A 22,638-nucleotide genomic window follows, 5' to 3' on the forward strand; every position below is an offset into this window, starting at 1 on the left:
AGTCTGCGCATGCTCGATGCCAGTAAAGCTCGCGGCCGAGCGAGCTTTGCGCATGCTCAGTTCGAGCCCCAACTGAGGTCGCACGCCATGGTGCGTTCTGCGCATGTTCAGTGTGGTCCCTTGCGGTCACCGGGTTGGGTCGCGCGCCTGCGCCGTAGACGGAGTCAGGGCGGGGGCGCAGCCGCGCTGAAGCCTGGCAGCCGGCGATGGCGGCCGTGGCGGCGTTAGGGGCTGCGGGCCCATGAGGCGGCCCAGGCCCCGCGGACTCAGCACAGCGCGGAAGGGGCGGCGGAGGCGCTGCTCGCATCCAGGCCATGGCGGGCGTGTTCGACATTGACCTGGACCAGCCCGAAGACGCGGGTTCGGACGAGGAGTTGGAGGAGGGGGGGGGGGGGGGGGGGCTGAGCCGGCGGGGGGGTGGGGGGGGGGGGGGCGGGGCACGGGGGGGGGGGGGGGGGGGGGGGGGGCCCGGCCCAGTCCGGTGAGCGGCCCGACCTGGGCTCCGAGGGGGAGACCCACCCGGTCGGGCGACGGGCTTGGAGACGGCTCCGCTCCGCTGAGGGGCCCGATGCGCTGAGGAGGCTGACGGGGGCCGGCCTAGCGAGCGGGAGAGGAGGGGCGGCCTGGTGAGGGAGCGAGGTGCCCCGGCTGGGTGAGCTGCTGCCTGCTTCTGTGGCAATTGCACCCCCCATCGCGGGGGGCCCCGCTCGGGGGGGGGGGGGGCGACGCGTCCCCGACCTTAGCCCCAGGCAGGTCCTGCTTGGGTAGCGGTTTGTTTGAACGCCGATGTGCCCCACTCAGGCCACACGTTCCTTTCCCCCTTCGTATTTGGTGGTTTCCTCCCCGCCCGCCCGGCTTTTGAGGTGGCGGCTGAGACCTGCACACGGCTGCTGCGGGGCATTTCTAGCAGGAGGCATATCTGTCCCGTGCTTGGACTTTGTAGTTATAAAACTTCCCCATAGCGTAGGACTCAATCTGGTACTAAAGATAATAAATTTGAATTGGATCAAATCTTAAGTAACTCAGTAACTATGATTTCTCTTTCTGAAGTCAGAGATGGCATGGTATTTACCAGAGGTGGTTTTTACTACCCTGGGGAAAACTAATTAGTCCCAGTTTAAGGCATTTTCTGCTTTAAAAACGATTTTGTTAATGCATTCCATATTACACTTATTGTTTGTTAGGGATTCAAATTATGGTTATATAAGGCAGTATATTCATAGATTAATTCAGAGTTTTACAAATAAAAAGTAAAACTGCGGTGGTTGCAGTAGTAAATATATAATTATAACACTGAACATCTGAATGTCTGTATCGTGGTTCAGTATTTTCTTAAGGAAGTCATACATGTCATGACTCATTTCAGTTTTCAATATTGTATGGATAAAAGTCAGAAACATTTGGTTATATGAAAACTGCAATAATGCAGAGTTGTAGGTTTGAAGCCTTAAGCAGTTAGAAGCATACATCCATTTTTGAATGGATGTATCCAGAGTTTGACAAGATTTGTTCCTGAACTTGCTGGACACTGATGCAATTAGTTTTTACCAGTTTTCTGGTTTAAACCGGGTTTAAGATGGTATTTATCAGTGCTGTGGCCAAACTACTTTTCTCTAGGGAATTGTCAATCCTGACTAAAGTGCACAAGCATTGAACTGTAAAAAGTTTATAGTGAATACCAGGTACAGAAGAGTGATGAATGTTACAGCCTCTCCAAAATAAACTGAGCGCCTCACCTTATGTCAAGCTCCTATTACCTTGCCAATCTGATGTTGCTCTTGATCTTGTGTCTTTAGGGTTGTACCATTACAGTCTGAAACCAGCCATTGCTTACAGTATTTTTACACAGCTTATTTGATTTCCTTCAGTGTCAATAGTTTAAAAACAGTAAAGGCATTATTTTGCTGGCTCACTGTAGCCAATATAATTTCTCAACTTTAAAGAAAAGACCCTGGGAGTAACATCAGTAACCAACAAAATGCCTGGCTAAAAATGTCCCTCAGATCACACCTTGAAGGCTGCCAACAGTCTCAGATGGTCCATGGAAGTGAGCAAATTGCGGTCCTAGAGTTCCCAAAAGTTCAACCCTAAGGACTGAGAGTCAGAGAATCCTAACTCATCAACCATTATAACTGTACTCTCCCATAAATGTGGGTAATATTTGCAGCACAATTTCCGTTAGAGTTAATGCCCATTAACAAGCAAACTTGGCTCTCGGGCAGGATGAACAAACTAGTGGGACAATCAAATTCAGTTCATGACTACTCTCACTTTCGGTATTAGTAACACTAGAAGGGGAAAAAAGCAATAAAATAAGGCTTTTGAACAATAAATAAGAGTAGAGTTACTGTAGACTTAGTATATTTAAAGCAAAACATAGAACCGAAGAGGAGAACACGAGCAAATAATTTGAGGGTGGAGGATCAACAGGAAAGCATGAGCTTTACTGAAAGCTACCTCCAGGTGGCATAGTGCGTAACTTTGAGGAACAGAAACACATCTCTGAACTGAGAGTTTGAAATCATCAAACTGAATGTGAGCTGGATGTGAAGCTACATTAGACGAATACTGCAGCTGGAAAGTTTTCACTCCAAAAAACTATCATGGCAGGAACAAGAACAAGTGCTGTTACAGGTGTGCCTACAGATACGGCTAACCTAGGAAATGAAGTTGCCACAAGACTACTTCTGACTAGGGAGATTACAATTAAGCCACAGTTCTTGGTTGCCACAGAGTTTTATTGAATATAACAACAGCTTTAATATTTCTCTCATCTGTAAGAAAGTCAAATGACAGTAAATGCAAACCAAAGTGAGACTGTCCAGCTAGAATACCACTAGTCTTCAAATGCTTGGTTGTCTGAGATGACAAGAAGGAAGACCCATGGCTTCTTGAATGAAAAACAGATTAAAAAAAAAAAAAAGTGTAATGCTGTTGAAAATGAGACTTGGAAAATGAAAGCCTCTGTTTACAGAACAAGACCAGTGTGGTTGGCAGTATAACATGCTTTCCTAATTTGAATCACGGTATGATTGTCAAATAATTGCGGCTGAGTTGCAGACAAGGCATGGAAAAGTAATAATGGACCATTATTATTTGCGGTAATTTGGAAAAGCCAGAGAAGACCTATTTGTTTAAGAAAAATTTGCTAGTGTAATAAAAACACTCAAGTCTTGTTATGCTTGCTAATTTTTTTGATAACCAGACATTTTGCTGCAACTATATTACAGTAATTAATGTGCAGGGCTGACAACAGGAGCCCCGCTACTATCAGCTTGGATAAATGGGGAAAGTACTGTACTAATGGGGGGGGGAAAGTGTGTTGCAAACCTCAAAATGTATGCAAAATTGTGGACTGTGCAAAGTAAGCTAATTAAAATCAGAATTGCAGTGGAAGCCTAATATTGCGGGATCCACAATATCGTGAATTACATAGGGCTTTACTTATTGAATATTTTACAACGTAAAAATGAAAACTGCAACTTTCAGACCTTTATATGGCTTCCTTTCCCTAATTCTTTAGAATTTCACAGTTAATTCACTATATCTGTTTCCGGTTCCTTTAGTCATCTGGTTCCACAATAAGTCAGATTCTTTAGGGGAAACCTTTGTACAGGATAGCCATTATATGTCTGAGTCCTGTTCACCAATTCTTACATGAATGCAGGTGTAAAAATAAAAATTGAAACGCCACTGCATTTTTACAAGATTTATCTGGAGTTGGATTCATTGCTGCATGTACAAATATAATCAGATAACTGCAGTTAGCTAAAAAGTAGTGCGTTCCCCTGCTGTAGTTGTGGGATCCTTGGGAATTTTGCAACTTTTCTGAAGAACTCTGTAAATGTTTTGTGAAAGCCTATAATACAAATTGCTTCCTTCTGATCATTTATTGCATATGGCTTCTTAGCCAGTTTAACAAATTTTAGAGCTAAATCAGTCAGACCGTGACATGTTTTTGTTTTTTAAACAAAGCTTACTGTTAGTACTCACTGTTTTTGTTTACAGTTATGGTGTTATTGTAGTGAATTTTTTAAACTTTCTCCCCCTCCATCCCAGGGTCAGTTAAGTGAAAGCATGGACCATGGAGGAGTTGGCCAATATGAAATGTAAGTTCCTATTAGAAAACATTTCTATAATATTCATAACTACAAATAGTTTTTCTTGAATTTAATAGAAAAGTTAATTAAATTAATTCAAGTTTTATAGCTATATCTTGTAACAAAAGAATTCTATGGAGAAATTGGCAACAATCTGCAGTGTCTTACGTTTTGTATCTTACTTGTCCCTATACTTTTACTTTATTTGAATACTATTTGTAATCAGGCTCATTCCGATATATTAAATGTTGTTAATATAGTGCACTTTTATAAAACCCAATTTATCAAGAGATTGCAGAGGACTTTAGACTCCTTAAGCTCCTGAATACGCATTTAAACATGGCTTTTCCTTTTAAGGTGCTATAACATGCATTCCTAACCAGTATATGTGAAGCCTAATATTGTTTTTAAAAAACTAATTATAAACTCCATTATAGGCTACATCGATTTATTACTTTTCTGGGGGGAAAAGTTTAAAAACTACTGTACTTTGGTTTGAACAATTTCACTGTATGAAATCTTGCAGCCCCCCGTGAAGTGGTAGATATTATCTCCATTTTACAGAAGGTTCTGACAATGATGGAGAGGTTCTGGTGTTTGCAAGTTCACATAGCAAACCAGTGGCAGATAGGTGAATAGAATTCAGGAGTTCTGACTTCAAGTCTTCTAGAAAACATTGCTGCCCTTAAGTCTCATTAAAACTATCTTGATTGCTTAGGGGCTAAGTCTGAAAATGCATCATATTGGAAGACTCAGTGAGAACATGGTAGTGACACAGCTAAAACACAATTCAATCTTGTCAGCATAGACAGGACCAAACTGTGTTACTGACTTGTACTTTGCAGGGTTTAGCATAATTTAGAAACATCATTCAGTATTGGGTTAATCCTCTACTTTAGCAAGATTGAACCATATTTTAGCTTACCTTACTATTTTTGCAAGGTAGTAAGACTTTCATCGTGTAAATATGACCCTACAAATCACACCTGGGAGTCCTGTAACTTTTAATGGAATTTATAAACCTAATTTTTATTTTAAGGGTCGCAGCAATGCTCCTCAATTAACTTAATTGCCAAAGGTTCCTGTTTCAGTCGTCAGAACATGTACACTTTTATAAAATGTCATTTCAGGAAATGCATGACTCTGTGAATCCTGGAACTTTCCAAATTTCTGCATGATGCAAGCTGCCACTCATTGCTATACATACACATTAATAGAATTCCTGGTGTTACAATTCTGGACATCTCCTGAGCACACTGTCAGTTGTGCCAGTGAATATAATGTGCTTTCTGCAGAGAAATTTGCAAGATTATTCTTTCTTTAACTTGAGTTAATTTTGTAATACACTGTTTTGTCTTTATTCAGTGGCGTGGAACATTGTGAAAAATTTGAGATTTCGGAAACTAGTGTAAACAGAGGTCCAGAAAAGATCCGACCAGAATGCTTTGAGTTACTACGTGTACTTGGCAAAGGTGGTTATGGAAAGGTACAAAATCTTCATCTTGGAAAATCCATTATCCATTACACTGGAGGCAATGAAAGAATTTTCTTGTTGGCTCCCTGTTATATGTCCTATGTGTTTCCAGAAAAATTCTGCCTTTCCAGAGGCAACAATGAGCTGATGCAGACCAGTGTCCAGTATGAAATCACCATTCTTTTTTATTGGCAATGCATTTGATCAAAATTGACTTTAGTGATTGTGATCAGTTGCACAACTTTATCACCAGTTGGTAATAGAAGAATTTAAAGTATATATTAGAATTCTAACTGCCACTGTGACTTGTAAGCAATTTATTTACTTTTTGTACCATAGGTTTTTCAAGTACGAAAAGTAACAGGAGCAAATATTGGAAAAATTTTTGCCATGAAAGTTCTTAAAAAGGTAACTTGGTCTTCACTTTTGGCTGGTTTCGAATCCAAAAAAGGTGTTTTTTTTTGGTCCCCTTTGCAATGTAATTACTATATAATAATTGTTCTAATGTGCCAAGATTGAACATTTGTCATTAATGTATTAAAATTAATCTTTACGTCCATTTAAAATTGAAATATGTATTATCACATTTTCTCTAACATCTATTGTGTGGTTCTAGACAATTGGTCTCTCTGTTTTTAATTAATTTAAAAACATAAGTGTGATTTCATATTTAACAATAATGCAAGAACAACTAAGCAGTTTTTTTATCATGTTGCTGACTCAGAGTGTTATTGTGACTGACAATTATGTGGAGAATGTGGAGACTTCTGTAAATTGGGAATAGAACTCTAGGTAGAATTCTGCCTCATTTAGGAATCCCATGTTCTTTGCTCTCATGTCATTTTTCTTTGTTCTGTAGGCAATGATTGTAAGGAATGCAAAAGATACAGCACACACAAAAGCTGAGCGTAATATCCTGGAGGAAGTGAAGCATCCCTTCATTGTAGATTTAATTTATGCCTTTCAGACTGGTGGAAAACTCTACCTCATCCTTGAGTATCTCAGTGGTCAGTATATTTAATTCTGCTACACAGGAGATTTTCAGAATCCCTTATTTAATCTAGAATCTGAAAAGTTCTTATTTTTCCCCTTTATAAAATCCCAGCTAAGCACTCATAGTTGACTTAAATTATTCTGCACATTTTCATAATTAATGTGAAACCTATAACTCAATTTATATAAACTGCATAACAAAACTGATGTTAAGAATATCTTACAGGGAAGTAAAGGAGGGGGAATTTCTAATTATCATATACCAGGAATTCTGTCTCCAGGGTCCTCCTCTGACTCCTAATTGATACTTTCTGTATTAAGTGAATATTCACCCACTTTTCACGCATTTTTAATCCAGGGTTGTGTTAGTCTTCTGCAGAGCATAATTCCATCATCTATCCTTTGATAAGGGAATGTATAGTTCTTTAATTATGATTAGAAATGAAAAATGTATTTTCAGTAGCAGAAATATGGATTCTTGCTTCTAACATCTTATTTTCCCCTTGTAGGAGGAGAACTATTTATGCAGTTAGAGCGAGAAGGAATTTTTATGGAAGACACAGCCTGGTATGTGAAAGAAAATTGGCACTTTTGTGGCTTAGTAGAATTCAAGAGAGAAACATACAACTGTATTTTAATAATCTAGTTTAGTGAGCTACGCAGTTCAATGAGTCTTTCTTGGAGGTGGTGGCTATTCCGTATATCTTACTCTGCTGAATCTCTGACCAGCTAGTGTTGGAATGGCATTACAGTCTGTGAGAAGGTTCACTGCCCACCCTATTGAAGGTTGTCATTATATTCTACTGGAACTTAGGCATGTGCTTGCAGAGGGGATGCACTTGAGTTGGTGGGGAATGGCAGCCTACACCTGAATTTCTGGGTACCTTCTGCATGAAAGAAATGTTCAAAACCTTGCGTAAAAGTTTGTAGCTTCTGTTGACTGCAGTTCACTTTTAGAAGTGGTGTAATTACTGTATTTATCCTACTTTTTCTGAGCACATATGTGAAGAAAGAACTGAACTTCTGTGTAAATGATCATTCTTCTTAGAGAGCCTTTTCAGTAGCTACATTTCACACCTGACCTAGGTAAATGAAGTGCACTTTCTTGATTCGGCTTTACACAGCACACAAGAGGGGATGATTGCTCCATCTTCCCACAACATATGCTGAGAGTGTTTTGGAACAGCTCAGATGTATATATAGGATTGCAGCTGTATGCTACAGAGAGCACTGCAATGCAGAGCTTTCCTCTTCCTTCCCAGAACAGGGCATCAGTTTAGAGCCAGACTTAATGACTAGCAAATTCAGATCGCAACAAAAATATTCAAGACAGAGTAACTACTAAGCAAATTAACCTAATGCTGATGGTGTAATTTTGTTGTTCCATCGTATCCCTATGCCCTTTGGCAAATAAACCTCAATAGCATAATTATTCTACTAATTTATTCTGTGATGCACATCTAACTATACTTTCAAGGAATCACTGCTGTGTACTAGCAAGTATAATTGTTTTAGTGCTTAAGATGCTTTGTGTGGTTGAATGAGTTTAATTGTATCAAATCCCTTTTGTTTCAGCTTTTACTTGGCAGAGATCTCAATGGCTTTGGGGCACTTACATCAAAAAGGAATCATCTATCGAGATCTGAAGCCGGAAAATATCATGCTTAATCGTCAAGGTGGAAATATAGTAAACAATTGTGTAGCCAATAATCCTCTCAAAATCCTTTCTCACAGGTCACAGCATAATATAAAATTACCTCAGAAAACTGTTACTACTGTTATCCTTCTTTTTTCCTGATACACCCATACAAGTAGCTGCTATTTGCTAACCTCTAGTCATGGCATGGCGTTCATGGTAGATGTTACAGCCCTTTAGTACTGGAAGTGGCAGAACAAATTGGTCTGGAAGGGGCAAAAGACTTTTAGAGTAAACCCACTGATGACTGTTCTATTCATCAGTGGGATATTCTCATGCAGCTGAGTCATCTATGCATGATATCTAAATTCAAACCTGCGCTGTAATTTTCATGTTTACAAATAACTATGCTAATACTGATGATGTAGCTTTTTAATAGGAAACAATTAAAAAAAAACTGTCACTTTACTTGATCGTAGAAGCAAGTTCAAAGCTCTGTGTGTTGAGCACTAATGCCTGCAGCACTATTGATTAGTGCCAGCAAATCCTAGCATTAAAGAGCTAAAAGACTACTTTTAAGCAAGGTGTTCACTGACTGTGAATGTTTACTAGTGCATAGTGGTTCTGGAGAGTGAAAGTTATAAATTAGAAATGAATTGTGACACTGATTTTGGTTTCTAAATTCTGGAGTAAGCATAAGACTAGGTGACTTGATTTCATCTCGGCAGCAGTGCAGTCTTTTAGAGAGATTGTTTGCATATATGTAAAAAAGTTGTATATGATTAATAAAAAAAACTTACTGCATTGTGCAAATAATCAACAACTTGATTCTGTATGAATGGGAATAAGCTCATATAAAAAGAAGAACAGGAGTACTTGTGGCACCTTAGAGACTAACAAATTTATTAGAGCATAAGCTTTCGTGGACTACAGCCCACTTCTTCGGATGCATAGTCCACGAAAGCTTATGCTCTAATAAATTTGTTAGTCTCTAAGGTGCCACAAGTACTCCTGTTCTTCTTTTTATATGAGCTTATTCCCATTCATACAGAATCAAGTTGTTGATTATTTGCACAATGCAGTAAGTTTTTTTTATTAATCATATACAACTTTTTTACATATATGCAAACAATCTCTCTAAAAGACTGCACTGCTGCCGAGATGAAATCAAGTCACCTAGTCTTATGCTTACTCCAGAATTTAGAAACCAAAATCAGTGTCACAATTCATTTCTAATTTATAACTTTCACTCTCCAGAACCACTATGCACTAGTAAACATTCACAGTCAGTGAACACCTTGCTTAAAAGTAGTCTTTTAGCTCTTTAATGCTAGGATTTGCTGGCACTAATCAATAGTGCNNCTATCTCCCCTTGTAAGTATTCTCACACTTATTATCAAACTGTCTGTACTGGGCTAGCTTGATTATCACTTCAAAAGTTTTTTTTCTCTTAATTAATTGGCCTCTCAGAGTTGGTAAGACAACTCCCACCTGTTTATGCTCTCTGTATGTGTGTATATATATCTCCTCAATATATGTTCCATTCTATATGCATCCGAAGAAGTGGGCTGTAGTCCACGAAAGCTTATGCTCTAATAAATTTGTTAGTCTCTAAGGTGCCACAAGTACTCCTGTTCTTCTTTTTGCGGATACAGACTAACACGGCTGTTACTCTGAAACCTCTCATATAAAAACAGTCAGGAGGCTGCTACTTAGATCTATCTGTTTCTTTGTGCCTAACTAGTAGAAGGGTTGCAATAAGATGTGAACAATTCGTTTACTGTGAGTTTCTACAGGTCTAAGTGATGAGAACAGAACATGATGAAACCATTTTTTTTCATGGCTTTGAGATTCTCTTGGTGGCTTTGCTGTGTTTTTGTTCCTCTCCACTGAATGACAACCCTTTTTCATGCAAAAATAAGCCTGTATCTTCATTAACTACAGTTCAAAGATTTTTTTTTAAATGACTGTCATTTTTCAATCTTATCAGATCAATAGAAGAAGACTCTGATGCCTACTGGGAAGAGTCCTGTTTTGTTACTATAGACAATAGACATATTTGCACTGTCCATTTTATAAATTACATTTATGTTGAGTTGCATGTAAATCCATTTCAGAATTTGGAGTGATTTTAGAATTAGATGTTTTCTTTTATTTCTTTCAGGTCATGTAAAACTAACAGACTTTGGACTATGTAAAGAATCTATTCATGATGGAACAGTCACACACACTTTCTGTGGAACAATAGAATACATGTGAGCTGCATGATGAAACAGAAAAGTATTACTCTGGTCTGGGGGTAATGGCTAAATTTTACCTTTTTTAACTGATGGTTCAATATGTCCAGTTATTTATTGAACTTTCAGATTATAAATGTGGATTATGTTTAAAAACTTGAAACTTGAGCCGTAATTAAGTATTTAATAAAATACTTCCATATTTCTAATTTTTCTCATTCTAGGGCCCCTGAAATCTTGATGAGAAGTGGGCATAATCGTGCTGTGGACTGGTGGAGTTTGGGGGCATTGATGTATGACATGCTGACTGGAGCAGTAGGTGCACAGTTAAAAACTGCATACATTTTATTCTACATCACTAATTACTGAAGTTCATTGGATCATTCAGGTGTAGGCATAGATAGATATGTATGTACTTATGTCAGCTGCTGGTAAGAAACCTAACTAAAAAAATGGCTAAACCTTTTTAACCATGGTCTTGGGCTGTTCTGTAATAGCCCAAGCAAATATTTTGAAGTCACATTTGAAGCAATTATAACCCTGTTTCACAAGTGGCTGAAACTAGCCCTGTTCCATATATGCAAATGAAGGGAGCTGAACAGGTATTTGTTAGTTACTGTGGGTCACAAGTTCATTTCAATGGGGTCGCCTAGGCAGGGCCAGCATTAGACTGTGAGGGGCCAAGGGCAGAAAGCTGAAAGCCTGAACCCCGCTGTGCAGGGGTGAAGCCAAAGCAACTTAGTTTCACATGCCCCCTATGGCATGGGGCCCCATGCCATGCTCGTAATGCATTTTTTATTTAAAATATTAACTATTCTGGAGTAACACTGGGCACTGGGGTCACGTGGTAATTTTTTTTGTCAGGAGCAGGGTTGCAGTGCACTGAAGTTAGAGAACGACTGTGCTAGGGTTTTTCACATGGTTTTCTTCACACTGCAATGATGTTTTTCAGCCCCCGTTCACTGGGGAGAATCGAAAGAAAACCATTGACAAGATTCTCAAATGTAAACTCAACTTGCCTCCCTACCTCACGCAAGAAGCCAGAGATCTGCTTAAAAAGGTAAAGTTTTAATTAATGTTAAACCTATATGTATATGCAGATATTAGAAACATACTGATCAATATTGCTGTACTGCTTTTTCCCAGGTGAATCCTAGTGCTACTATATTTCAATCAACTTAATCTTTTAATGGAGCTCAGTTCAGTCTTCAAGTTGCATGAGGCAGAAAATAATGCTTTGTTTGAGAAAACAATTCTAAAGTTGTTTGTTCTGAGAACTGCCTTAAGATTGTTAACAGAAACAATGTGGGTGAGATAATGTCTTTTTTTGGACCACTTCTGTTGGAGAGAGAGACGCTTTTGAGTTTACACAGAAGAAGAGCTCTGTGTAAGCTCGAAAGCTTGTCTCTCTCTCCAACAAAAGTGGTCCAGTAAGAGAAATTATCTTAACCACCTTGTCTCTAGTATTCTGGGACCAGCATGTCTACAACAGCACACATACAATAATGGAAGATATTAAAATTGTAATTTCATTGTACAGTAACTACTATGTGGTTAGTTCAAATAATATTTAACACAGATGTAAAGTGTTTCTATTAATGATTTTTAGTAGAAATACTCTTCAAACATTGTTTAACCATTTCAATAAATTATTTCTTTGGTGTTTTTCTCCTCTAAGCTGCTAAAAAGAAATGCTGCCTCACGTCTAGGAGCTGGTTCTGGAGATGCTGGAGAAGTTCAGGTTGATCTTGTTTAATTTCTCTTGATTATTTTATTGAGAATCAAGATTCAAGGATAGTCCAAGAAGAATAGTCATTCATTCTCTGAAGCACAGTGAGAGCAGAGGCAGGGATTTAGACAAAGAGTCAAATGTTTCCTCTGAGGAATTTAAGGAAGGGTTAGATAGATATCTAAGTAATAAAGGGCTCAAGAAAACAGTTAGTGGGGTGAAGGATGGGGTCCTGAGGATTTAATTGCTCTCCTCCCCCTCAATTTTTTTTCGCTTTCCTACATGTCCCCCTTTCTTTATCAGTTACTCAGTGAACAAATTGATACATTGTGGTACTCTAGTGGGTTGGTGAATAACCTACACAGGCATTTGGGGTTGAGAGTCTTTCAGGAAAGATGTTACATTTTGCACTCCTAATGTGAAACAGATGTAACTCAATTATTTCATCTACTACAAAATTATTTAAAGCTTGTCCCAGGCCTACACAGGTTGGGTTTTGTGGCTATATTTAAACATCTCCTGTACAACTCAGATCATTCCATATTTTAATAGTTCTATGGTTAATTGTCAGTTTTTATGACATTGCTATTAGAAATTAATCTGAAATATTTTCAAGAGATGTAGATGTGCGTGGCACATCACCTAGATTCGTAATATGGAGTTAATTTCTTCTGTAACTTTATCAGATCAGAAACTAAAAGAATGAGCAAAACAAAAGCCTACATATGCATAAAAGTGACAATAGGCATAATGTGCAGAATAGCAATATTTCACTATTCCCAGCAAGTTATAGTAGAAGATAAGATGTCAGGTACTGAGAAGCTCTCACAAATCGTCAGTCATCCTTATGTTCTAAAGGATGGCAAATTTCCCCAAATTTCTCTATTTAGAAAGCAACAAAGAGTCCTGTGGCACCTTAAAGACTACAGACCTATTGGAGCATAACCTTTTGTGGGTGAATACCCACTTCGTCGGATATTCACCCATGAAAGCTTATGCTCCAATAGGTCTGTTAGTCTATAAGGTGCCACAGGACTCTTAGTCGGATCTGTAGACAGCGACAAACCTGGCTACCCCTCTGATACTTGACTTTATTTAGAAAGTGTCACTTTCTAAAAAGCCAATACATCTGCCATACATACAGACCAGTCTTTGGTTGTGGTAGTAGATTTTTGCATCTATGAAGTTAAATACATTTGGCATGTAATATCCCTAAGAAGCTCATATGTACTATCACATTGAAATCATAAACAATCGAGTGACCGTGGTATTACTGCATCTCATACATTTTCAGTCAATAGAATGACATCAGATTTGATGTGTAGGCAAATGAAATTCCCAGTCATTTTCTTTTAATCCACTATTTCACTGCTAGTGACAAATGTACATAATGAAGAACTGTGAATTTAGAACTATTTTGCTAGGTTGAGACAGTCTCATGAGGAAATCCTGATATAATCACACATTTTACTGAAAATTTATATTTAAGAATTTTTCAATGACAATTTTAAGCAATTCATGACTATTCTAATAGAGCACTGTAGGACAAATAATAGATGCTGCACTTGAAGTACTTACAGTTTTAGAAGGAAAGGAGCCCAAAGTTGAGGTCTGAAGAGACCTAGCTTCTTATTCCTCAGATATTCTCATCTTAGCTTGCTTTATGAACATTAGAAAATATAGTTCATTTTCCTATCTACAAGGTCAACAAATATCCATTCTTAATTTCTGCCAGGAAGACCAATTATACTTTTTTCATTCTTGTGAATTTTCTTAGGCTCACCCTTTCTTCAGACACATTAACTGGGAAGAGCTGCTAGCTCGGAAGGTGGAACCTCCCTTTAAACCATTATTGGTACGTACCGGGAATACAGTAAATTGTTTGTTCCTTGTATGCCTTTTAGCAGCGGTTCTCAAACTTTGACTTACCATATTGGATCTAAAATTCAAAAGTACTTGTCATGCTACCTTTGTAACTACTCAGTTATAATGGATTTATACTCTGATAAACTGATCCATATATTACAGTTTGAGAACCTCTGCTCATAGTACTGTAAAAGCTGCACACTTAATTGAAACAACTTCAGTCTCTGGTACTCCTGTCCCCACTCCACTCCAGGCCCACCTCTTCCCACCCCGACTCCACCTCCTCTCTGGAGCAGCTGCATCCCCGCTCCTTCCTGGAGAGGCAGCACTTCCCTGCTCCTTCCCCTCCCAGAAAGCCCTAAGGACGGGGGAAGCGCTGGGAGGGAGGTGGAGAAGAGGAACTTCTGCAATGCTCCCTTGTAAAGTCACTGCCCTTCCACAGACTCTTACAAGCAGTGGACAGAGCAGGCAGCGAAACGACGTTATAAGGGAGCATTGCACAACTTCAAACGAGCATGTTCCCTAATTGAGCAGCGATGTAACTTTGAAACAACGTTAAGCGGGAGGATGTTAAGTGAGGAGTTACTGTACAGAGCCAGTGTAGACTCTTCGTTCTTAGTTTTACTGATTATTTTCCATTAATCCCAGAGTGTGAAAGAAGTGGAACAGTTCCATTTCAATTTTACATCCTCTTATTTGTAACCTTCTGGCTATATAGACTCAGAGGTGCAATTCTTACTTCTGAATTTGTTTCTAAGCATCAAACATGCAGCCAATACTTGACTGAAACTAAAATTTTAAATAGTCACTCAGTAAAATGTGAATCAAGTCACTTTATTCAACATCTTGAGTGTTACTTCACTAATATTTATCTTGCACATAGTTTTACAAGCATCATTTAACTTTAATCTTAATATGGCAATATTGTTAATAAGGCCCAAGCTCCTAATCTATTGGACTGCAGTTCAAAAAAAGGCTCATATTTATGAAAATGTCACCTGTACAAGATGACTGAACTTGCATCTTATAATTTCAGCAAATTCTGCAGTTTGCTAATCAGTTATACTAACCAGATTGTTAAAGTAAGGCAAGATCTCTGTACAATTGTGAAGCTAAATTTTTCAACAATCATTCAGGGATCTGTGAGAAGACATAAATTGGGAGAACTGCCATTGGAAAAATCTGTTCAATTCCTCAGCTGAACAATAGACAGTTACTTGGTAGTCATTTTTTCAATTAATGCTTTCTGTGCTTAGCAAGACAAGCATTTTTGCTTCTATGAAAATGTGCTGGATTATTTAGTGTGTGAAATTCCAGTAGAAACTAACTGGTGTAACTTCCATACTGGGAGTGACCCAGTGTTTAGCTCTCACAAGAAACTGGCATTTGTTTCTGTTGTAATTTGAGATTATTTTAAAGGCATCTTTTTAATTTTGTGTTCCTTTTTGATCCATAATTCTTGCCCCTCCCCCTTGCCTTTATTTCTCAGTGTCAGTGCCCATAGTGACCTCCCACTGGCAACGGCAGGATTCCGACTCCTCTCCAAGGTTTTACTACAGCAGAGCTTTGCCAAAAACCTATGGGATGAACTCCATCCAGAGGCTTCACTGATCACCGCTAAGCCATTTGGTTGATATCTGTATTATAAACCCTTAATCATTTTGTTTTTGCAAAGCAATCCGAAGAGGATGTGAGCCAGTTTGATTCAAAGTTTACACGTCAGACACCTGTTGATAGCCCAGATGACTCAACTCTCAGTGAAAGTGCCAACCGGGTCTTCCTGGTAAGTGAGCCCAGGGATCTGTGTGTGTTGACTTTGGAGAGAGACATTGTGTTCTTGTTTGGAAATGGTATAGCACATTTCAGGTGAATTCCTTCCATCTCTGGAAAGAAAAGGTTGAATTTTACCACTTATAAGAGTGACAACCATTTGTGTCAGACAAGTTCTAATACATCAAAATTTTAAATATATTACTCCTTGCAGAAGGGTAGCTTCTTTTTGGCCATTTTGCCTTGTAACATTTGATATTTACTTAGGCTGGGTTACAGCCTCATTTTTACACAGGATGATAAGATTCTAGATTTTAAAAAGGGAATCTTGTTAACATTTTGTAGTAAAATGGACAGCAATTCTAAATTGCAGTAGGAGCGAAATTGCTTATTACTTCAGTAGGAATGCAGAGAGAACCATGTCCAAAGTGGTTACAATGTAGATCAAAATTACGTTGTCTTTGAGCATTGCTTATATGGCTCTCTAATCTGAACAGCAATGTCTTGCTCCCCAAGCACGCTGCCTATATCCGTGGAGGGGGATTACACTTGCATTCCCCACCTAAGGAATTAAGGAGTCTTAGTACCAGCCATTCCTTAGGTCATTCTGCTATCACTTTAGAGGACAGGATTAGAATTCAAAATGACTTTGACAGATTGGAGAATTGGTCTGAATTCAACAAGTTGAAATTCAGTAAAGACAAGTCCAAAGTATTACACTTAGGAAGGAAAAATCAAATGCACAGTTACAAAGTGAGGAATAACTGGCTAGACAGAATTACTTCTGGAAAAGATCTGGGGGTTCTAGTGGATTGCAAATTCAGTATGATTCAATGTGGTGATGTTCTGAAAAAGGCTAATAGTATTCTGGTGTATATTAACAGAAGTGTTTTATGTAAGTCTCTGGAGGTAATTATCCCAGTCTGCTCAGCACTGGCGAGGCCTCAGGTGGAGTACTGTGTCCAGATCTGGGTGCCACACTTTAAGAAAGATGTGGACAAATTGGAGCGAGTCTGTAAGAGAGTAACAAAAATGACAAAAGGTTTAGAAAACCTGACCTGTGAGGCAAGGTTGAAACTGGCCACATTTGGTCTTCAGAAAAGAAGACTGAGGGGAAACATAAGACTTCAAATATGTCAAGAGCTGTTACAAAGAGGATAGTGATCAGTTGTTCTTCATGTCTATGTTCTTAATCTACAGCAAAAGACACTTAGGTTAGGATGTCTGGGTTAGGAAAATTTTTCTAGCTAGAAGGATAGTTAAGCATTGGAATAAGATTCCAAGGGAGGTTGTGAAATCCCCATCATTGGAGGTTTTTAAGAAGAGGTTGGAGAAACACCTGTCAAGGATGGTCTGTGTGTACTTGGCCTACCTCACTGCAGAGGGCTGGACTAGCAGACTTCTTGAGGTCCCTTCCGGCCTTACATTTCTGTGATTCCATGGTCATAAATAAACCTTTCTTACCAATCACAATGAAATTATTCCTGTCTTTCAGGGTTTTACGTATGTGGCTCCATCCGTACTTGAAAGCGTAAAAGAGAAGTTTTCTTTTGAACCAAAAATTCGATCACCTCGCAGATTCATTGGCAGTCCAAGGACACCAGTCAGGTATTTTTTTTAACAATTTACTCTTCAGTGATCAATTGTAAATGATTTCCTATAAAAACATTAAGAATATTACTTTTTTTGAAATGGCTAGGGTGCTTATTTTTGAACACAACATGCTTTCTGCACATTTTACAAGCAGCTTCCCTGCAGGCAAGCTTATGTTTGGCAGCACGGGAAACACTGATCTGCCTGATACACATTATTGGTACATCCTGCCATTCTGGTGACTTCAATACACCATCCTCTAAAACTGCTGCTGGATCCTCTATATGTTCCTGCGCTGCTCATGATGAGAGTAGCGCAAAATCTCCCTTCTTCCATATACCTACAAGCATGTTACTTGGTGAATACCAAATGAGAAAAGTCTAGTGTCAGTGTGTCTAGTTTATAGTGAGTTTTGGTAGGAACTAGCCCAGATACATGCTTCTCTCAAACCAGGGAAGGGGAAGCAAAAACTAATAAACGCTTCATGAACAGGCATTTATGCTCCAGTTCTTGCAGTGTGAAGGAAATGTCTTAGGATCGCATGTATCCTGAATGCTAAGTGTTTTATATTTTTTGTCTTAAAGCCCTGTAAAGTTCTCCCCTGGGGATTTCTGGGGAAGAGGTGCTTCAGCCAGTGCACCAAATACGCAGACACCTGTGGAATATCCAGTGGAGCCAAGTGGAATAGAACAAATGGATGTGACAGTTTGTGGCGAGGCCTCAGCACCACTTCCAATACGACAACCAAACTCTGGGCCATATAAAAAACAAGCCTTTCCCATGATTTCCAAACGGCCAGAGCACTTGCGCATGAATCTATGACAACACAACCTTTTTTTTTTTTTTTTTTTTTTTTTTTAACCTGTAAAGGTGGAAAAACAAAGAATGATGGACATAAGCCCCCTGCCAGTTGAAATGTGAGGGCTCATATGGTTTACTTTTTAAAAGTGACAGTATCAGAGTCATTGCACAGAACGACTTGGAAAGAAAAGAAAAACAAACAAATGGATTTTTTTCTATTAATCAATGGTGCATAAAAAAACTTAAGCAAAATGGTATTGCAGAACTCTAGGCACATCAGCTAACTGATTCCCAGTGACATCATCTCGCCTTATCAAGGATTTTTCAGGTTGATAGCTTGAAACTGACAGTATTAAGGGTAGGATGTTGCTCCAGAATCACTGTCTAGTCATGATTGTGTCAAGAAGGGTTAGCCCTTTCACTAGGCAGAGTGTGAAATGCCTATAATTCTTGCGTCTGAGGATTAATTAGCATGCAAGCTTGGTCCAGCTGTTTCCTACAATGGTGTGGAATCAAAGATGAAAGATAAACTTAACAATTGATGTTTCACGTGCAAACAACTTAATGAATTTTTTTTATATAAATATATATTTTTCAAATAGATTTTTTGATTCAGCTCATTATGGAAAGTATCCCAAAATTTAAAACAATTATTTGTTGGTGTGAAGAAAAGGTTGACTCACTTAGTTCTTTTTCTTCTCCTGGTGAAACAGTACATTGGTAAAGGAATCATTGTTAATTACTTACATGGCTGTTGGGGGTAAGAGGAGGGAGAGAATTGTCTTATTTGCTTACCCAGCTAAAATATCTATATCATCTGTATTGCTAAAAAAACCAATCCTAATCAAATGGCAATGCTGCTATGTTCTAGGCTTAACTGGAAGCCATGGGCTGCACACATGTCCTGCATATTTCACCATTGTCTTTGGCAGACATTTCACTGGAAAAAATTGCCTTTCATTTGTATGCCAGTCATTTGGTTCAAGACAGCTGAACATGTTCAGATTCTTATCCATCTAAACAGGTCAGGATAAAATCCATCAGACGGCAAGGGTCAGGGAATGCATTGCCACAGTGAACATCTACAAGTTCAACAAGTCATAAGTGAATAAAAGCTTTTCAACTAATGGGTAAGAATTAGAGGGATTTTTGTATGGTTTTTGTCTCACATTTCCACAAAAATTAAAGTAACTTTTCCCCTGTGCTAGGGCAACAAGTTTTCTGATTGTATTTAAAAAAAAAAAAAAGAGAGAGAGAGAGAAAGAAAAGTATTGGCCTTTCAATGAATGTCTTCCACAGTGGGTCAGAACTTTAGCAACTTAATTTAGGAAACATGTTCTAAAGATACTATTTATGTTCTTGAAATTGTCATTAAATCTGTACAAATGATTTACAGGTACAAAGAATAAAATAAAGGTAACTGTACCTTACTTAAATACTTCCTGCCTTAAAGAAAGCATTTCCATGAACATAGCTGGTGAAAGGGTTAATATCTGCAGAGCTTTACCCTAGTTAGAATGCGTGTATGGTGTGTGCGTGCGTGTGTAAATGATCATGCAACTGCATACAAGTCCTGTCACTTTTCGCTTGCCTCATGTTGCATTATCTTCAGTCTGACTGCAAAGTCTACTTCTGGTGTTTCGTAACAGTAGCGATCTCTTTATAAATTCTGCTTGCTCTGTGTATAGTGAATCTTCTTGAGCCATAGGATCCAAGCCATAAAACTCTCATAAGCATGTTGAATCCAGTCAGAGAGGCACCACCTTCTACAACTTGCAAGTCAGTAGGGTTGAATGAAATCTTATTAATCCCCCTATAAAATGCAAATATCAGTACTTGACTTTTTAATTTTCTTGTGATTAGCAAAATTACTATTAGCAGTTTTCTTTCTGAGGAGCCTTTTGTGGTGATCTGTTTTTCATTTTTATAAGGAAAATCAAGTTATGGTAACAATAAAGCTCCATGAGTTTGCCAGCACCGTTGGCACAAAAATTGTACTGGAAGAAGAGTGCCATTTTTCATTCTTTTACGGGGCCATTGGTGACATGTTGTGGAACTGAGATCATAACCCTCGCACTCTATACATATAAAGCACATTTGCAACAGGCATCACTTCAAGCAGTATCTGCTTTGTGCCACTTGTTATAGAGGTTTCCAAACATGTTTACTAAATATAGCAGAAGTGATATGAAAGACCAAAATACAATGATTTTTTTTTTAAAAGCCAAACAATTATCTCTTGCTCCTGTTTACAAGTAACAATTGTGCTGAGGCTGGCTGGATATAGTCATCCAATAGAATTGATTAGTGTGGCTGGCAAGAATGGCAAGAGTTGTTTTGTCAGAGTTCATTGCTTAATTACATATCCAGTTTATTATTTTAAAAGTAAATTTCATGTACTATTAAAAATGTTTCATCGCCTAGACATGAGTCTAATACCCTACCATAACTGTGAAACTTTTGGAGTGTGACTCAGACAGCAAGCACACACTATGCAATATGGTTTATCCTGTATTTATTTGTAAAAATATCAGACATAGATCTTCTTTATATATATATATTAGTGTCAATATTAATAGTCATGAACTTTTAAGGGGAGTGGAGTTCTAACTCCTGTATAGCTACTTCAGACAAATGCTAGTATACAGAGTGCATTGAATATTGGAGAGCTTAACAAGTGCTTTTTTTTCATTTCAAAAATTGTCTTAAATTTTTCTTTAGAGTATAGAATCTTATTTTTATTTTTTACAAGCTGTGCTTTTTTAATTATAATCACTGAAAATTTTGCTATCATTTGACTTTTATAGGATTTTTGTAGCATTACAAAAATATAGTAAAACTGAGGTTAATATCTGCTGTGGGTAACCATGTAAAAGTATTAAATCTTAAACTTGAACCAGATTCAGTTTTTTTTTACTAGATGTTAAATTAGAGGGCTATTTTGTTCTGCAGTTCATTCTAGAAACTATAAAGACTTATAGGTTGGCTGTGTTACCAGCATTTTTTTCTTTCCCATTTGATGTGGAACACTTTCTCTATAGAAGGAGTGATACATACATTTGATTCCATTAATGTACTGAATTTTGTAATTTTGGGAATGCTGGAATAATTCCTACCGAGACTGTCTTAATTGTGCCATCTGACATTTGAATGTCATCCTGGTATTAGCTGGTAATAAAAGATAAAAATGCGTCACCTGTTCTCTTGAATATCTTTTTTTTTTTTTTTTTTTTAATTAAAGTGTGTATTCCTATAAGAAAAGCTAAATTTCTGGAGAACAGACATTGTTTGTGTCCACTCTAATTCTAGAGATATTGGCTTTCTTGGGTTTGTCTCCTTAATAAATGAGTAACTCCTGGTCTGTTAACAGTCATGGAAGAGTGCATATTCAGATCAAGAGGGAGACTGCAACTCTTTAATATCAAAAAACCCAAGCATTTGTTGCCCCGTCTCTACAGCAATAGTCTCAAGTAATCTGTGTTCACAAAGCAAGATACTGTGTGTTCCACTGTTCCAGGTACTGCTACACTTAATCTACTTGGGGGGGGGGGGCAATTCCTGTTAATCAAGAGTCTGTCCTTATCATGAACAGCACAAGTATTGTCTCAAGGAAATAAGACATTTCTATGCTGCATGTGTAGATTCTTGGGGGCTGAGGGTATGTGGTTCGTTGTGTATTTTTACAAACTGTTCTTTTCTGCTATATCAAATTGACTTTGTATCTATCTGTAAAACTCTTCAGCTGCCTTATTAGGAGTGGTATGAGGGTAATCCCCGTTCTGCTTTTCATTTTGTATTTAGTTTACTGTAATAAAATATACTTGATTTCTGAATGGATGTAAATAGCAATTAAATGCAAATTTGAATGAACATATGCTAGAAGAAGTGACTTATTTTTTTTCTTCTCTTAAATAGGGTAACCCCTAAGTTTGACATTTTGGACCTTCATCCATAATTTATACTTCATGAAATGGAGGAAAACCTTAGCGAGTTTTAAGAAGTGGCCCGACTAAAGCTAGATACAACCAAGTAATGTGGTTTATGAAGTGTGGTACCTCAGCTAGGTCGTTAAGCCTTTGAAAGGTGGCTGTGAATTGCCATTAGTTATCCACTGTCAGTGGTCTGCCTCCTGCAGGGTGAGACATGGATCTCTCTATGTATGTGTAGCTGAAGGCAGTGGTTTGGGGGTTGATAGGGAAGGGAGATGCTTCTCTCCCTAGATAGGAGCATGATGTTGACAGGCAGACCGAGAGGAAGGATGGCATTCAAGTTATGTAAGGTTTCAGAGTAGCAGCCGTGTTAGTCTGTATCCGCAAAAAGAACAGGAGTACTTGTGGCACCTTAGAGACTAACAAATTTATTAGAGCATAAGCTTTCGTGGACTACAGCCCACTTCTTCGGATGCATACAGAGTGGAATGCATCCGAAGAAGTGGGCTG

General features: G+C 38.4%; 1 protein-coding gene across 3 annotated transcripts; it reads left to right on the top strand.

The window, feature by feature from the left end:
• The first annotated feature begins 180 nt into the window (after window positions 1-180).
• On the top strand, window positions 181-22,071 carry RPS6KB1 (ribosomal protein S6 kinase B1). Of its 3 annotated transcripts, XM_034752452.1 has the most exons (15): window positions 181-386; window positions 4,060-4,109; window positions 5,466-5,586; window positions 5,914-5,982; window positions 6,434-6,581; window positions 7,077-7,134; window positions 8,143-8,243; window positions 10,368-10,458; window positions 10,665-10,755; window positions 11,393-11,500; window positions 12,119-12,181; window positions 13,947-14,024; window positions 15,711-15,818; window positions 17,301-17,413; window positions 17,983-22,071. In XM_034752452.1, exons 1-15 carry the CDS (start codon window positions 315-317, stop codon window positions 18,218-18,220), a joined length of 1,509 nt encoding a protein of 502 aa, XP_034608343.1. In that variant the 5' UTR covers window positions 181-314; the 3' UTR covers window positions 18,221-22,071. The 3 variants fall into 3 exon arrangements, with proteins under 3 accessions (XP_034608343.1, XP_034608344.1, XP_034608345.1); XM_034752453.1 differs by lacking the exon at window positions 12,119-12,181; XM_034752454.1 differs by lacking the exons at window positions 15,711-15,818; window positions 17,301-17,413; window positions 17,983-22,071 and adding an exon at window positions 15,525-15,704.
• The last annotated feature ends 567 nt before the right edge of the window (window positions 22,072-22,638 follow it).

Source organism: Trachemys scripta, chromosome 18 (assembly GCF_013100865.1).
Source record: "Trachemys scripta elegans isolate TJP31775 chromosome 18, CAS_Tse_1.0, whole genome shotgun sequence".
NCBI classification, from domain to species: domain Eukaryota; kingdom Metazoa; phylum Chordata; order Testudines; family Emydidae; genus Trachemys; species Trachemys scripta.